General features: G+C 51.7%; 3 protein-coding genes across 3 annotated transcripts; 1 reads left to right on the top strand and 2 right to left on the bottom strand.

The window, feature by feature from the left end:
• The first annotated feature begins 8,030 nt into the window (after positions 1 to 8,030).
• LOC127763112 (uncharacterized) lies at positions 8,031 to 8,918 on the top strand. Its single transcript, XM_052287732.1, has one exon. The coding sequence runs from the start codon at positions 8,031 to 8,033 to the stop codon at positions 8,916 to 8,918; it is 888 nt and encodes a 295-aa protein (XP_052143692.1).
• A 1,987-nt stretch (positions 8,919 to 10,905) lies between these two features.
• LOC127759828 (uncharacterized) lies at positions 10,906 to 12,225 on the bottom strand. Its single transcript, XM_052284049.1, has one exon. The coding sequence runs from the start codon at positions 12,223 to 12,225 to the stop codon at positions 10,906 to 10,908; it is 1,320 nt and encodes a 439-aa protein (XP_052140009.1).
• Positions 12,226 to 15,651: 3,426 nt separating this feature from the next.
• On the bottom strand, positions 15,652 to 16,881 carry LOC127762991 (uncharacterized). Its single transcript, XM_052287577.1, has one exon. It carries the CDS (start codon positions 16,879 to 16,881, stop codon positions 15,652 to 15,654), a length of 1,230 nt encoding a protein of 409 aa, XP_052143537.1.
• Positions 16,882 to 18,097: the final 1,216 nt, after the last annotated feature.

Consider the following 18,097-nt stretch of genomic DNA (forward strand, 5'->3'; position numbering starts at 1 on the left):
CCCCCGATTAGCTAATTACTCAGCCAGGGGCGTCCCATTACACCCATGTGGTCGCACTGTCTTATGTTCGGATGAAATTCTAAGGGAAACGGTCCTTAAGTGCAAGAGCGGGAAACCGTACTCCCGGTACGTCCCCCGGTCTGCGGTTTTGGAAATTCATTTAGTTCGCAAGCACAGACCCAGGTGTCGGGTTTTCCAAGTCTTTTGCAAAACCCCAAATTTTACCCATCGTTGGATATTTTAAATTTGAGGGAAGGTGTTCCGATGCGTGTGCCCGAGGGCCCATGCATTGAAGCACATCAGGTGACAAAGGAGGTTTAAGTGCTCAATAATTCAAGGAGGGTAATTGCAGCAATTATGATTGGGACCAGCAGGCTATCTCACAAGCCGCGGCCGAATTACTCGTGTTAATCCTATTCATACAATATTTGCGGAAAAGAAATACTTAGATTTAAATTATAGGTGCAAGATGACCAAAGGTGACTTGCCTTGCTCAAGATCTTGAGCTTGATCCTCGAAATACGCGCACTCCGGGTCTTCGGGCTCCGAAGCTACACGCGAACGAGACGACTCAACAAACGGCGAAATTAAAACCCTATTATTGACCTCTAAGCGTGCCATTAGATAGATCTCGAGATTTGAGGAATTTTGGAAGTTGAACGGAGTCAAACGGATGTATGGCTGGAAAGATATTGAATTTCTAAGATCATTGGATTTTTGGACTAAAAGAAAAGGATTTATTTAAACCCTTTTTGAATTAGCAACGAAAGAGGGAGGGGAAACAGACTTCCCTTGGGCGGCTAGGGCGCGGCCCGAGAAAAGAGGCGCGACTCGGCCGAGCTAATGGGCCGGCCGGCTCGAGAAGGCGGCCCAAAGGCACGCGGGAGGGGAGGAGAGCCGGTGGACCGGGCTCACCTCGCGTGGTCCCGAGTGGGACCCGCTTGTCGGCGGCACGGTTCACCGTGAGCAAGGAGCACGCGACGCGGCGCTAGGGTTTGGAGCGGGGCGCGATGCACGCGCGCGGCTCACGGTGGGTGCGAATGCGGCGGGCCCACGCGCAGACTCACGGCTCGCGATGGACCGCGCGCGCGAGCGGGGCGGAAGGGAGCGGCGGACCGGGGTCAGCTTGACCCGGTCGCGGCCGAGGTGGCGCCGACGTCGCGCCTTCGTGGCAGCCACGTGGGCCGGCGAGAGGAAGACGATGACGTCGGCCAGAACGGACGGCGGACGGCGGCGGCGAGCGATGGGGCGATCTACAGCGATGCAGGCAAGGGCGAGCGCACCGGGAGGTTGCACGGGACGAGGGGAGACGAGCCAACGGCTCGGATTCGTCGGAGGGGGCTCGACAGCGGCGGATTGCGGCAGCGGCAACCGGCGGCGAGAGAAGAGGGAAACGGCGACGGCGCGACGGGAGATCGATTCAGGCGAGCTAGAGCATCTACGCGACTCCGGGAATCCGTTTCTAGCGTCGGATTGGACGGGTCATCGCCGAGGAAGGCCGGCGAGGGGCGGCTACTACCGAGCGCGGGTGGCAACGGTGGCGAGCCTACTGCGAGCGGCGACGCGGCTTGGGGCGGCGCCAACTAGCTACTGGGGTACTACTCGAGCTGCTACTCAAAGCTAAGGGGAAGAGATGGAGCGAGGAGGGAGAACGGAGGGATGCCCTACCGAGACGAGGCGGGGCGCTGTGACGAGAGGCCGACGGCACAGGAGTGATCTCTCCGGCCTCGGGCCGGGGAAGAGGAAGAAGACGAGCGCCCGGAGTCCCCTTCACGCGTCCTTCGCACGCACTGGCTCTCCCTGTGCTTTGGCGACGAACGGCGGAGGTGCAAGCAAGGTGGAGCGACGATGGTGCGGTGGAGGCGGAAGGCGAAAACAAGGGTGTTCGGAATGGGGAAAGGGGCTCGGATTTATAGGGCGACAATGTTGATTTGGGAGGGAGGAACCGACATTGGGCGGTCAAGCCAGCGAGCTGGCTCTCCGGCTAGCGGCCAAAACAGCGACAGGGAGGATGACGCCGGCGGGGGAGAAAAAGAAGAAAAGAAAGAGGGAAAGGAGTCTTGCCTCTTGCCACTTTGGGAAAAGAAGGAAGGAGAGAGAGGGCGACGAGGCAGTGGGAGGAGGAGCTCTGCCTCCAACCCTTGGAAGCATGCGCGGTGGTGGTGGGGTCGGGTCGTGACGACGGCGATGACGGCGGGGCGGTTTGGAAGGGCGCGGCTACAGGGCGGCAGGCGCGGGCTCAGGCGCGGCAGGCGCTGACAGCGGCGGCGACTGGCCGGTCGGCCACCACGGCGCGCGCGCGGGAAGCAACGGCGCGGCGATTTGGGCGGCGTCGGCGGGAAACGGTAGCGAGAGCAGCGAGGGAGGGAGAAGAGAAAGAGAGAGCGAGCTCTCTCTTGCTCAGCGCTCGAGCGGCGCACGTGCCTCGCACGTGCGGGCAAGGATGGAGGAGGAGGGAGAGATGGGCTGAGAGGAAATGGGCCGGGGAGAAGAGATCGGCCCACAGACTCGAGGGAGGCAAAATAGACTTTTCGAGAGGATTTGATTTGGGACAAATTTGAGATTAGGGTTTGGATTCGACGATGTAATGGGGATTTGAGATCTGGAATGGCACGGACACTGGACAACAAACAAGGAAACAATTTTTGCATTTAGGATTTTTAAGAGATAGTTTTTCCACTAGGCGCCACGACGGAACGGGCGCTACACGCGCCGAGCCGGCCTCCGCTGCCATCGGCTACACTTCTCTGCGCCAAGCCGGTCTCCGACCCCTCCACCGAACGATGCCGCGCCGGCCAGCTACAGCCGTCACCCACGCCCTCGGCTAGTCAACCAAGGCCGCCATGCCTCCGGTGACCGCAAACACGGCCACCAACACCACAGCCTTGGCTGCCGAACACCCAGCCACCTCATCCCCGACTCCTTCCCCGCCGCCGACGTCGCCACCGCCTCCAGAGTCACAGCCGCCGTCGCCGCTGCCACCGACGCCAACCATCGCCTCTGCAAATCGCTGCTCCGCCGTCGCCCTCCACCACCGAACAGCTAGCAGCCCGACGCCATGTCTTCCGCCGCCGTTGCTAGATGACACGGCAGCCACCACAGCCGCCACCGCCATCGCCAACTGCCGTCGGCCAACTGCCACCGTCACTACACCGTCGCCGCCGTCGCCGACTGCTCCCATCCTCCAGATCCAGCCGAGAGGCGCGGATCTGGGGGCACCGCTACCGTCGCCGCCAGGCATCGAGCCGCCGGCCACAGCAGCTGCACCTGCTCTGCCGTCACGCCTGACGCTGCCGCCCGGCCGCCGGTCGTGGCCGCCAGCGCCCACGCCTCGCCGACGCCGTGCCCGCGCCTCCGCAACCGGATCCAGCTGCGAGCGCGCCAGATCCGGTGGTGGCGACGCCGGATCCGCCGCCATGCGCCTCGACGCCGGCGCCGCTTCGGTCGGCCACTGCCTTTGCGTCCACCCGCGCCAAGAGCTCGGGAGATGGCCGCCGCGATTCCCGCCGCCGCCGTCCTCGCGAGCCGCCGGCTTTGCCGGCCGCTCGCTCAGGCGACGGCAAGGCAGAGGAAGGGGCGGGGAAGGGCGGCGGCGGCGGCTAGGGTTCCGCCGCCCGAGTCACCCGACACGGGGGGCGACGCAGGGGCCAGGAGAGAGTTGCCAACCTTAACACTAAGTTGCGCATATTCAAAAACTCATGCAGCAGCTAGCATTCTTATATTATTGAGTTCAAAACGATATGGGATTGACACTTGAAATAAAAGCAGATACTGAACAGCCAAACGCACAACTTATACCCACAGCAAATTTACCTAGATCAGTCATACAATTTTAAATGTATTATGACCAAATGTTTGTCTAAAGACATGCATTCATATGCATCGTATATTCATATTAGGAGATGATCTATCAAGCCAACTCAGTTGAGGAGATTGTCTGGTAACAGCACAGATAACAGAAAGAAAAGATCTGCATACACAGAACCCATGGGGCCACGAGGGTGACATTCTGTATATGTTCAGGAAGAAATTGACATTGTGAATTTGTGACCAGCTGTACTGATTTACCTTTCCTCATGAAACATCACTACAGAACTACAGCTACAGCATTCCAGAGCAGCATATATGCAACATTGGCCAATCACAGTATCATGCAAGAAGTAATGAAGGAACAGAGGAACAATATAGAGACTACATTTTATCTACCATCCTGTTTGTAGATGCATGAGATATGCTTAGTACTATGAAAAATGAATATATATGTGCCCATTTCAATGATTTTGCTAGTGTGCAACGAAATTCTGAAAGCACATGATAAAACCCCCTCTAAACACATAATCTGAACTTTGATCCATAAGACTGTTCTACGACATCCATGGGCCTCAGTTGGGTGGAGTAATTATTTAAGCACGAAACATGTGTAACTACCACTCCTTGAGAGCAATGCAAGCATCCTTTAGCACCCGAACTGATGATAGTCCATATAATGTCTAGACCTGGACTGATGGCAAAATGAGGCACAACAGTAACTGATAAGGTGGCTATAATTATGTATATCTGAAAGTTTCTTAAAGCATCCACTACTAGGACAAAGATAACCACAGAAATAAGCCACCCCAGGTGAATTATTAGCTAAAACCTCTTGCCTAAGCAGCGGTCTTGCATCAAACTGTACCATTCGGCAATTTTAAAGCATTCTTCTACAGAAAGGAAAAAAAACTGCACTGCAGCAGCAAGCAAGAATAAATGTACCATGCTGAACTGGAGGAACAGTCCGTGGAAGCGACGGTGGAACCTCCCAAACGCGGACGAAGAAGGGAAGAGTACCAACACTTGGCGTCTTGGTCAGTGGATCATCCCGAAGAGCTCGTACTCCAGAACCTCCGTCCGCGCCGCCCAACATCAGTTGGCCCTGGAAGAAGTAGATCACGTCGGGGTCGTTGGGGTGCAAGAGCGCCAGCTAGCGCGGGGACCTTGCGCTCCATTTCGCTCCTCTTGTACCTCTTGCCGTCCCAGGTCTCGACAAAGGGCACCTCGTACTCGCGCCGCCACCGTGCGTGCACTCGATCGTCCAGGATCCAAATGGTCACCACCTGTTCGTCCGGAGGGCCATGGATCTGCACGTACCGCATCTTGTTGCCCGCGCTCGCCTTGATGCAGCGGGGCGCTTGGCGATGTCGCCCTCCCCTCCGGTGGCCAGCTGCACGCAGAGGAAGTAGCTAGGCCGGGAAGAAGTCGGGGCGGAGTCCGAGGGCCGTGGAGTCGGCAGGCTCCGCCGCGGCCGGGCCATGGATCACTCAGAGGAGGCGGCGAACGCAGGGGTCCGCGCCGCCGCGGCGATGTAGGGGTAGTTCACGAGGCTGGTGGGCGTCGGGGGTGATGCGGCGGGTCGTCAAGCGGGAGGCAAGCGTCGGTTCCCGGCGGGAGGTGCTCCTCTGAGTAGGCCATTAGCGGCACGCAGGCCAGTACCACCCACGGGCCACGGCTGCACCGGCGGTGGCGCGCTCCCTGGCGTCCCCACGCGGCACGACATGCCCAGAGCCCCAGAGCACGCTATGAAGAATTGGGAGCGGAAGCGGGGGAGACTTGTCAGGGCAGGGGAGATGGTAATTTTGGGATTAATTTGTTTCTTTTTTACAAAAAAAAGGCCGTGATAAATCGCTGCGAAACGTGTCATCGTCACGTATGAGTTTCACTGGCATGTCACTTTGCAAATAGGATTCGTTAAAATATCACATTTAATTCTACACGTTAGAATACTATCTATAACCAAATTACCCTCCGTTTCTTTTCTTCCTCTCTCCAATGCCAGTAGTGGTTGCCAGCAGCCCCAGTGCGTCGTTCCCAGCTAAGTGGACGACCTCCCTCGCTCCCACCACTGCTTGAGCGCAAGCTCCAGCATTCCAATCCCGATCGCACCGTCTATCCAACGCCCGTCCATTATCAATGCGTTACCTTCCCCGAGCTCGATTACCGCTTACGTGGTTGTTGTCCCTGTAATTGCTCCATCCCCAAGCTCAGCTTTCCAGAGCTCGACCACCACTGTCACCGAGCTCAGGGTGGAGTGGATGACGACGACAGCGATGAGAGGGCGAGCTGCTGCGTTGTGGTCTCATGTGTCGGAGCCTTATTCACCATGGCCTCGCCAGAGCTAGTATTCATATGTTGTTATGCTTGTGCTGCTGCATGTGTTGCCGTGGAGGCTGCACCAACCGATGACGACCGACGGAGGTTGAATCGGCGGCTCAGGCACGATGGCTTCATCTCAAAGTGGCGACGCTCGAGCTCGAGGACAGCATGAGCAACGACTGTGGCCGCTCCGCATCGGCAGGGTATGAACTTCTCCTTCGTACTGTGGCGTCCGCTGGTCGAGCTTAAGGACAGTGCAATTGACAACAATGATGGGCATGCTTGGAGGTGAGCTAGGCGGCGACGACGACAGACAGACATGCTCGGGAAAGGCGTCCTCACGTGGGTGGGCACACGGCAAGGGACAAACCGGAGTTGGAAAAGATGATGGGTATGTAATTAAGAAGCCAACGGTAATTAATTTGCTCATGTATGGTATTGTAGCAAGTAGCTATTGGTCAATAGTGACATTTTATCGAGTCCACTTTTGTGAACTGGTATTTCAAAACCTACTTAGGAAAATGGCACAATGTCAAATTTGTTGATGCCTATGAGACAATCCTAATTCCTTCATCCAAAAAATACAAATAGAGGAGGTTTGTTTATTTCAAATTTTTTGTTGTCTTCTTCAATTTTTATCTTTTTTTCTTTTGTAAAAAAAGTAAGGGCCCCTTTGATATGGAGGAAAAATATAGAAATTTTGGAGGATTTCAATCATATAGGAAAATTTCCTATGAAGCCTTTGAAACAAAGGATTGAATCCTATACAATCCTTTGAAATTCCTATGGAATGGACAATCCTGTAAAGATTTTGGAGGAAATTTAGCAAGAGCTTCAACCTCTCAGTAATTTTTCTTTGAGTTTATCTTTCTCATCCAATTTATGTGTTTTTCCTGTGATTCAATCAAACGGCCATTCCTGTGTTTTTCCTGCATTTTACAATCCTATGTTTTACACTTACACTCCTATCAAAATCCTACGTTTTCTCAATCTTGTGATTCTAAGGGGCCCTTAGATCTTTCGTCGCAATCCTGGTCTCTCTCTCTAATCAACTTCGAGTTCCGACTTCCAAGTAAAAACCCTAATTCTTCCCCAATTCCTCCGAATTGAGCCGCCGTCATAGCGATGGCCGAGCTTAATAACAGCGCAATTGACAACAATGACGGCATGCTTGGAGGTGAGCTAGGCGGCGACGACGACGGACATGCTCGGGAAAGGGCGCGTCCTCACGGTGGGCACACGGCAAGGGATAAACCGGAGTTGGAAAAGAGGATGGGAATGTAAGAAGCCAACGGTAATTTGCTCATGGATGGTATTGCAGCATGTAGCTATGGGTCAAGAGTGATATTTTATCGAGTCCACTTTTGTAAAGTGGTATTTCAAGACCTACTTATAAAAATGGCACAATGTCAGATTTGTTGATGCCTATGAGATAATCCTACTTCCTTCATCCAAAAAAAATACAAATACGGGAGGTTTGTTTATTTCAAGTTTTTTTTGTCTTCTTCAATTTTTATCTTTTTTCTTTTGTAAAAAAAAAAGTAAGGGACCCTTTGATATGGAGGAAAACATAGAAATTTTGGAGGATTTCAATCCTATAGGTAATTTTTCTTTGAGTCTATCTCTCTAATCCAATTTTTGCGTTTTTCCTACAATTCAATTAAACAGTCGTGGTTCAATCAAACGGTTATTTATATGTTTTCATACGTTTTACAATCATCTAATTTACACTTATACTTCTATCAGAATCCTAAGTTTTCTGAATCTTACTATTCTAAGGGCCTTTAGATCTTTCCTCGCAATCCTGGTCTCTCTCTCCAATCAACTTCAAATTCCTACTTCCCAGTAAAAACCCTAAATCTTCCCCACCAGTTCCTCCGAATTGAGCCGCCGTCGTAGCGATGGCGAACCCCGTCGTCCCGTGCCCTTCCGCCGCCGCCTACGGCCCCGGCGGCTGCGATGGCGTAGGCTGCTCCTCCAGCCACAACGTCTGGGCTCACCGTGTCCGCCACAACGGCGGCGTCTACCGCCTCTACTCCTCCTGCGTTCTCCTCGGCCACCGCGACGCCTTCTGCTCCGTTTGCCTTGACGTCTTCCCGGGGGACGCGCCCTTCCAAGATGATTTCTATAACCACATCGTCTCATGCTCCTGCTGCGGCGTCGAGCCCGTCGCCGCCGCCCACCTCGCCTGCCTCACGGACCCTTCCTACTTCGTGTGCCCAGCGTGCGCCGCCGCCGCCGAGGGCAGGGCCTTCACTTACGCCCCCTCGAGCGGTGCCCCGCACGCGCTGGCGGAGCGCGTGCTCCTCGTCGCGGCGCGGCTCGCGCACGAGTCCGTCGCCCGTGCCGTGGCGGCGGCGCGCGAGCAGGCGGAGCGCCTGATCCGGGAGGCGGCCGCCGCCAGGAAGCGCGCGCGCGACATGGTAGACGTGGCCTGCCGCGTCCTGGAGGCGGAAGCCAGGGACGCCAAAGAGCAGGCCGCGGCGCCCCCCTCACCCGTGCTGACGAAGAAGACGACCCCGAAGAACAGCGCAGCAAACAGGAGCAGCGACAAGCCTCTCAAGATCAATTCAATACAGAAGCCGGCGCTGGCGTTCGCCGCAGCGGCAGCCGCGGCCGCCGCCGCGGCCAGCTCAACGCCATTGTCGACGCCGTCGCCCGCGGGGGAAAGGAAGCCAATGAAACGGGGAAGAGGTGAGTCAACAAGTAGTTATTGGCTGCCGATGATGAACAGCAATTGTGATTTGAGACAACTATTTTTTCTCTGTACAGTACTAATTGCCGTGTAATTCTCTCAGCTTCAGCAAACAGAGGAGCAAAAGATGATCAAAGGACACTGTTTGGTGCCTTTCAACCGTGATGACTCCATGTGTTTTTTGATCTTTGAAGCTAAGTGACATTGAATGGTCTGGGCTATTGGCCGTGCAGTGTAAAAAGAATCCCAAGTTTAGATCTAATAACAGCTAGCAATTGGTGTATCTATCTACTTGGTGTTGATATTATTAAAATTTATTTCTAATGATTTTACTGCTGCGCAAATGAAATGCAATTGAATATCCCAATTCAAAAGTTTATATAACTGATGGCTTCATTTTTCTTAGGAGGATCAATGGTGGCAGAATTTGTGCTTAAACTTTGAACTAGTTGGTTTTCTAACTCGTACATTTCAACCAAGCATAAGATCCTTAGGTCCCTACGTGTACAATGTACATTGTTGTTCCATGGTATTACGTTGCGAATGTACAATTAATTTTGCAATATCAAGAAAATAGGATCAATGTTGTGTTTTACTATTATGTTAAGGTACAATTGTTCTTTTCTATGTCTCAAAAATTTGCTAGAATTGTTCTTTGGCTGCTCTAAACCGTGGTTCGGACGTTCTGTAATTGGTAACTGAGATAACTAATTGTATCCTAATTGTTCTGTACTATACTAATCGTAATTGTTCTAGCAGGTTCAGCAAAAGGAGGAGCAGAGCAAACTAAAACTGAAGAGTTAGCCTGAACATTTATTCACTGATACACAGTATTAAAACTCTGTACGCACGTATAGCAGTGATAGTAAAGATAAGAATTCACAGATCCAAAATTTAAATTCTCAACCACGTGCTAGTTCGGAAATGTAAACAATCATCCATCGAATATACGAGAATTAGAACTCAGTGTACCATCACGAACAATGTCATCAGCCATCCACCAATTAACAAACACTGGTTGTGTAAGATAGCAGAGAGTTAAGCCAGATATCTAATTAAAGACACTGTCCAACATCAGTCAGGGTGTTTGGTTTCTCAACTGCCTAGTACCGTGGATATGTCAAACAGAGGAAGCAGGGAGAAGAAACAAGATTTCCAAACAAAACTTTCATCTGAAACTCAACAGTGAACTATTCATACAATACTTTCAGCTGAAACTCGAGGAACTATGTTTGAACCGTCCATGGAGACATGTGACACGAAGTTTCGCATCAGACACAATGCCTCATATGCGTCAGTAGCCTTGACAATGACAAATGACAAGTACCTGATGAATGAAAAAGAAGATAACACACACATGAGGTTCAGTGAAGAAAATTCTCTCTTGTATGCGAGTGCATGTGAATTGGAGTGGTCGGCGATCCAAAGAGGATGGAAAGAGGCTCACTTAGGAAAAGCAGTGGCATTCCTCAGTTCCTGGAACCTTGGATTGATGAAGAGCCTTCCAGTGGTTGACAGCAGTTCGTCAGCTTTGTCACTCGAAAAGTTCAAGTCAAGCTCATCCGTCAGATTCTGCAAATTAACACAAGCAATTCTAGTTAGTCAAAAAATGGTAAACCTGTGTTCAATAACTTGATAGGAACTTAGCTTATGTATTTTTTTCCAGAAGCTAAAGATGCAACAGTACATGCACCAGTAAATATATGTCTATATTATACTCAGTGATTTTCAGACTTCAGGGTCATTAATACAAACAAACGAAGTTGCTGTTATGGAATATATTCTATCAGTATTCCGTAGTGTTAAATGACATACAGATACATGGCCAAAATACAGCATTACTACAACATTGTAACTACTAAATGTAGAAGGTACTAAACATGCAAATTCACATATAGTCCTTGATCGATTCCCATTAATTTACAATGTCAAAAGAACTATACAGTGCAAATCTGTATCTGCTAGATTAGATACACCCTCTGGTGTGCAGGATTAATCATGAACCGGCCAATTGAGATGTGCAGACCATGCCCCAGCATCAAAATAACTCAAACATGAATAGCACAAATGCACAAAGCACATCAGCATGCAGCGATGAGATAGAGCAAAGAAGTGAAGAACAGCGCAGCGTACGTACCATCTGTCTCATCATCCTCTCCGCGGCAGATCGAATGTGGCAGCTCCCAAGCGCGGACGTGGCGAGAGGAGTGGTACATCGTCGGCAGCTGGGGCATCTTGTACTTCTTGCACTCGAGCACGATTCTGGTGACCAGGTCGACGGCGAACATCCACGAGTTCCGCGAGGTGATCTGGAAGAAGAACACCACGCCGAGCTCCTTGGGGTGGAGGAGCGCGAGCACCGGAACGCGCCGCGGCATCATGGTCTTCCGGTATGTTATGTGGTCCCAGATCTCGTCGACGCGCACCCGGTGGCGGAGCGACCAAACCGACTCCTCCCCCGCATCAGACTGCTGCAGCGTCCACATGCTGATCATGATCGTCGATGGCGCGCCGCGGCCGGCGGCGTCGTCGTCGTCGTGGATCTGCACGAACGCCAGCTCGCCGTCGCTCACGTTCACGCACCGGTGCTTGGCGTGGTCCGCGTCGCTGGAGTACGGTAGCTTGCATCCCTCAGGGAGCGGCACGAAGCGCATGTCTGGCTTCGCGGCGAACACGTCGCAGGTGAGGAGGCCGAAGGAGAGGTCCACCCACCAGAGCATCCCGGCGTGGACGATGACGCCGTCGCCGCACCACGACCGGCGGCCTGGCGGGTAGTTGACCTTTGTTGAAGCCCACCCTCCGAGCTCATGGGAGTAGCGTAGTAGGGTGGCGCGGTGGATGCCATTGCCGGACTCTATCTGGAGCTCGGCCAACAAGCGGATCGGGTGGTCGCGATCCGCCGTTCTGCGGATCATGCCGACGTTCCCGGCGCAGAAGAGCCGGTACTCGTCGGAGCAGGGCGGGTAGAGGTAGGCCATGCGGAGCGTAGCGTGGCAGAGGATGTAGCCGCCGTCGTTGGCGCAGCTCGGTGCAGGGTCGAATCCGAGCGCGACGCCGGGGCCGAAATCGTGGGCGCTCCTCCTGGCGCCGCGGAGCAGGAGTCCGCCGGCGGAGTCGACGGCGACGACGTAGGGGTGGTCGTCGCGGTCGGGGCAGAAATCCCGAGGCGCGGGGGAGACAGGGACAGAGTCGCTCTGGCGCAAGGTGAGGAGGGAGACGCCCGGCGGGTCGCGCCAGTCGAAGGCAAGGTGGTCGCCGGCCTCGAAGTCGCTGTCGGAAGAGGACACGCTCGGGACGCAGGCCAGGATCACCCACGTGGCCTCCCGCGGCGGCGCCGCCATCCTCTCGTCCCGCCGGAACTTGGGTGCCGCGCCGTCGAACAGGTGCGGGCTATGCTCCATGCGTCTCTTGCTGCTCCGAACTTCCGAAGCGGCGGCGGCGGCGGCGGCGTTGGAGTGGTCGGTGGCGGCGATGGGCGGGGTGGGATGAACTGGAAATGGGCTGCTCCCCTCGATTGGTTTGCCGCTTTAATGGAGCCAGAACCCGGAGGGGCGAGAAGGTTCTAAATTCTAATCGCATCCCGGTGTTTGGCAATTGGCACTTTGGCTTGCTGACCAAGCCGGTTAGTTACGGTTATCACCATCTAACCACCCTACAGTGCGGTGATTTTTTTCACTAATCCATGTGGTTATAAGCTCTGACGGTAATTTTTCGTTAATCTCATGTTTCTTTTAGACAAAAAGGTTATTAAAAACTAGAGCATTGCAAAGCTGTGGATCGAGGAGGATTCACCAAACCAAACCGCACCGACGTATCGTGGTAGTCCATTGTACGCTTGTTTGGGACCATGGGTTAGTTTCAGTCTTTCAGAGAAGAAAAAAGAATGTTACGCTTGTTGCCTTGTTTCCTATGCTCGACTTGTCGCGGCTGGAGATTGCACGGTGCGCCAGGCCGCCAGTTGGCAGATGCCGTTTGTGACGGACGATGTGGTGCGGTCCGTGTATGGCAAAAAATGGAGTGAAGCTAAGCCACCGCGCGTGCACTTCCCACCGATCGCGATTCACAGCCGCACGGGCACACGGCACACTAGTACCAGTACTACTCCCACGCGAACGAATCATCGGAAGTGGCCGTGCGCGCGTTCCGGCCGCTACATCGCGCCGCGGCAGCGCGCAAGCCGTGGAAGAGGCCAAGCGTCTTGTGCGGCTGCTACATTTGCCTCCGCTCCAAATAGAGACGTTGGTACTGTACTACCGTGTTTTTCAGGCTCACCATCAGCAGTAGTACTCTGTAACAATAGGCTTGGACGGCTGCCCCAAGTGGTTATCGGTTTATCACTAATCAGGTTCTCTAACCTCGAACAAATCCCCATCTTATATGAGATTTAGCACGCATCAGCCAGCACACACAGTTGAGGAATGCCGTGAACAAGACATTAATCGATGAACTGTTTGTCATAAACACGTGGTTTATGACAATATTTCATCAATTTGTCATACAGAAAGTTCAAACAGTCGATCTTATTTGATCCTGCAAGCTAACACAAGCAATGCTAGTTGATAAAAAAAGGGTGCTAGTTTATAGTATTTGATAGTTTGCGAGGAACTAGTCATCTGTAAAAAAATGTTAACAAAAACCCAAATCAGGTAAATGCTATATTTGTCACGTGAAATCAAGCTGCAAACTTACTTGGCTTCAAACCCCCAGCAGTTGCAAGTTGCAACAGTACATTAATTCTACTATACGGTTGCACCAGTACATATTACATTCGCTAATTTTCAGACTTCATAACTATGGTAGCCACTAACACCAACTAAATGAGGATATGCTCTACATGCAGTTGATGTTTCCATGATGAAATAAACCAGCCTTGGTGCTAGCATCAGTACACAATCATAGTACTAAAAGTCCCTTGCACTTCGTCCTTTTTTTTAGATGGATCTTTGAATACTTTTGCACTTGCATTATTACTTATTAGACAGCGATAACTGTCTAGCATGCAGTTTTATGAATCAGAGTATGAATATTCAAGATCATATGAAAGGAGCAAGCATGCATGCAGCGCTGTAGCCTTTCAATCTGTACGGAGTACTAATTACCAGCTTATTGTTGGAATAATCCTCACACTTGTGTATTTTCAACACAAAACAAATATATTGTCAAAATTGATTCAACGTTAGAATTAATAAAACTAATTTATATTTTAGATGCTGATAATTTTTTCTATAAGCTTTATCAAACTTAACAAAGTTTGACTAGGAAAAAAAGTTAAACGGTTTATAATATGAAACGGTGGGCCAAAAGTTTGCTAGAATTATTCTGCGGCTGCTCAAAACCGTGGTTCAGACGTTCTGTAATTGTAACTGAGATAGTAACTAATAGTCTCCTAATTGTTCTGTACAATACTAATCGTAATCGTATTCGTATGGTTCTAGCAGGTTCAGCAAACGGAGGAACAGGAGCAAACTAAACGAGTTAGCCTGAACATACATTCACTGATACATAGTATTAAAGCTCTGTACGGAAGTATGGCAGTGATATATAGTAAAAATATGAATTCACATATCCTAAAATTTCTCAACCGCATACCAGTTAGGAAATCTAAACAATCACCCATCAAATATGCGAGAACTAGAACTCAGCGTACCATCACGAACAATGTCGTCAGCCATCCATCAGTTAACAAACACTGGTTGTCCAAGATAAAAGAGAGTTAAGCCAGATATCTAATTAAAGACACTACGCAGCATCAGTCAGGGCGTTTGGTTTCTGAACTGCCTAGTGCCCCGGATATGTCAAACAGAGGAAGCAGGGAGAAGAAACAAGAAACAAGATTTCCAAACAAAACTTTCATCTGAAACTCAACACTGAACTATTCATACAATACTTTCACCTGAAACTCGAGGAACTATGTTTGAACCGTCCATGGAGACATGTGACACGAAGTCTCGCATCAGACACGATGCCTCATATGCGTCGGTAGCCTTGACAATGACAAATGACAAGTACCTGATGAATGAAAAAGAAGAAAACACACACATGAGGTTCAGTGAAGAAAATTCTCTCTTGTATGCGAGTGCATGTGAATTGGAGTGGTCGGCGATCTAAAGAGGATGGAAAGAGGCTCACTTAGGAAAAGCAGTGGCATTCCTCAGTTCCTGGAACCTAGGATTGATGAAGAGCCTTCCAGTGGTTGACAGCAGTTCATCAGCTTTGTCGCTCGAAAAGTTCAAGTCGAGCTCATCCGTCAGATTCTGCAAATTAACACAAGCAATTCTAGTTAGTCATAAAATGGTAAACCTCTGTTCAATAACTTGATAGGAACTTAGCTTATGTATTTTTTTTCCAGAAGCTAAATTGCAACAGTACTTGCACTAGTAAATTTATGTCTATATTATACTCAGTGATTTTCAGACTTCAGGGTCATTAATACAAACAAACGAAGTTGCTGTTATGGAATATATTCTATCAGTATTCCGTAGTGTTAAATGACATACAGATACATGATCAAAATACAGCATTACAACATTGTAACTACTAAAATGTAGAAGGTACTAAACATGCAAATTCACATATAGTCCTTGATCGATTCCCATTAATTTACAATGTCAAAAGAACTATACAGTGCAAATCTGTATCTGCTAGATTAGATGCACCCTCTGGTGTGCAGGATTAATCATGAACCGGCCAAATGAGATGTGCAGACCATGCCCAGCATCAAAATAACTCAAACATGAATAGCACAAATGGACAAAGCACATCAGCATGCAGCGATGAGATAGAGCAAAGAAGTGAAGAACAGCGCAGCGTACGTACCATCTGTCTCATCATCCTCTCCGCGGCAGATCGAATGTGGCAGCTCCCAAGCGCGGACGTGGCGAGAGGAGTATCTTGCACTCGAGCACGATTCTGGTGACCAGGTCGACGGCGAACATCCACGAGTTCCGCGAGGTGATCTGGAAGAAGAACACCACGCCGAGCTCCTTGGGGTGGAGGAGCGCGAGCACCGGAACGCGCCGCGGCATCATGGTCTTCCGGTATGTCACGTGGTCCCAGATCTCGTCGACGCGCACCCGATGGCGGAGCGACCAAACCGACTCCTCCCCCGCATCAGACTGCTGCAGCGTCCACATGCTGATCATGATCGTCGATGGCGCGCCGCGGCCGGCGGCGGTGTCGTAGTCGTGGATCTGCACGAACGCCAGCTCGCCGTCGCTCACGTTCACGCACCGGTGCTTGGCGTGGTCTGCGTCGCTGGAGTACGGTAGCTTGCATCCCTCAGGGAGCGGCACGAAGCGCATGTCTGGCTTCGCGGCGAACGCGTCGCAGGTGAGGAGGCCGAAGGAGAGGTCCACCCACCAGAGCATCCCGGCGTGGACGATGACGCCGTCGCCGCACCACGACCGGCGGCCTGGCGGGTAGTTGACCTTCGTTGAAGCCCACCCTCCGAGTCCGAGCTCCTGGGAGTAGCGTAGTAGGGTGGCGCGGTGGATGCCATTGCCGGACTCTATCTGGAGCTCGGCCAACAAGCGGATCGGGTGGTCGCCATCCGCTGCCGTTCTGCGGATCATGCCGATGTTCCCGGCGTAGAGGAGCCGGTACTCGTCGGAGCAGGGCGGGTAGAGGTAGGCCATGCGGAGCGTAGCGTGGCAGAGGATGTAGCCGCCGTCGTTGGCGCAGCTCGGTGCAGGGTCGAATCCGAGCGCGACGCCGGGGCCGAAATCGTGGGCGCTCCTCCTGGCGCCGCGGAGCAGGAGTCCGCCGGCGGAGTCGACGGCGACGACGTAGGGGTGGTCGTCGCGGTCGGGGCAGAAATCCCGAGGCGCGGGGGAGACAAAGACAGAGTCGCTCTGGCGCAAGGTGAGGAGGGAGACGCCCGGCGGGTCGCGCCAGTCGAAGGCGAGGTGGTCGCCGGCCTCGAAGTCGCCGTCGGAAGAGGACACGCTCGGGACGCAGGCCAGGATCACCCACGTGGCCTCCCGCGGCGGCGCCGCCATCCTCTCGTCCCGCCGGAACTTGGGCGCCGCGCCGTCGAACAGGTGCAGGCTATGCTCCATGCGTCTCTTGCTGCTCCGAACTTCCGAAGCGGCGGCGGCGGCGGCGGCGTTGGAGTGGTCGGTGGCGGCGATGGGAGGGGTGGGATGAACTGGAAATGGGCTGCTCCCGTCGATTAGTTTGCCGCTTTAACGGAGACAGAGCCCAGAGGGGCGAGAAAGTTCTAATCGCATCCCGGTGTTTGGCACCTTGGCTTGCTGAACAAGCCGGTTAGTTACGGTTATCACCATCTAACCTCCCTACAGTGCGGTGATTTTTTTTTCACTAAGTGCATGTACAATGATGTTTAATAACAGGCTCTCTTTGTTGTCATGCAAGTAAATTTGTTGACGTGGAAGAAAGAGAAGGAAGGAATGAGAAACATCGTTGCTACGCATGACAACGGCTCAGAGTCGACTCTTAGCATTTATTAAAAGAAAGTTTGTTACATGAGGGTATAGAAAAGGAAAGAAGTATAATAAAAAAATATTTAGTGTATTAATGGTTTAGAAATCTTATTGTCTCTATTATTGTGGAAGGATAGTCTCTAGTGATATTAATTAATATAGAGAACTCATATTAGTCTCTACCTTTTTACATGCCCTAACCCATGTGGTTATAAGATCTGACGGTAATTATTCGTTAATCTCATGTTTTTTTGGGAAAAAATAGGTTTAAAACTGAGCATTACTCGGCACCGATGTATATTGCAAAGCTGTTGATCGAGGAGGATTCACCAAACCGCACCGATGTATCAATTTTTGCAGTAATCTAAATATCATACATTAGTATACTCACTTAATTACTCTAATCAGTAGCAGTAACTCGAACTCTCGAAGGTGGATAAAAGGTAAAAGTTATTACTAGCGAATCCAAATCTACCCGTCGGGGCCCACATCTGGTGGCTGCCGACGAACTGGATACCATATCCCATCCGCAGTCGCCGGCGGACTGTAAGAATTGCCGAATCGGTGGCGATTGTGAGGGGGAATAAGTTCACCGGAGGTCCCTCAACTTAACAGCGAGATTTTTTGAGATCCCTTAACCACAAAATCAGAAATCTTGACCCCTAAATTATACAAAACGACCGTTCAGTCAAAGTCCGTAGGCAGTATATATAGGACGTGGCACTAGTCAGCTGCACGTTTTTTTCTTCTCCTTCTCTTCTCTTTTCTCTCTTCCCTCTTCCCTTCTTCAGTGAGGAGGCCGGCGGCGGGCGGAGCGGCGATGGCGGCGTGC

Source organism: Oryza glaberrima, chromosome 1, assembly GCF_000147395.1.
Source record: "Oryza glaberrima chromosome 1, OglaRS2, whole genome shotgun sequence".
Taxonomy (NCBI): domain Eukaryota; kingdom Viridiplantae; phylum Streptophyta; class Magnoliopsida; order Poales; family Poaceae; genus Oryza; species Oryza glaberrima.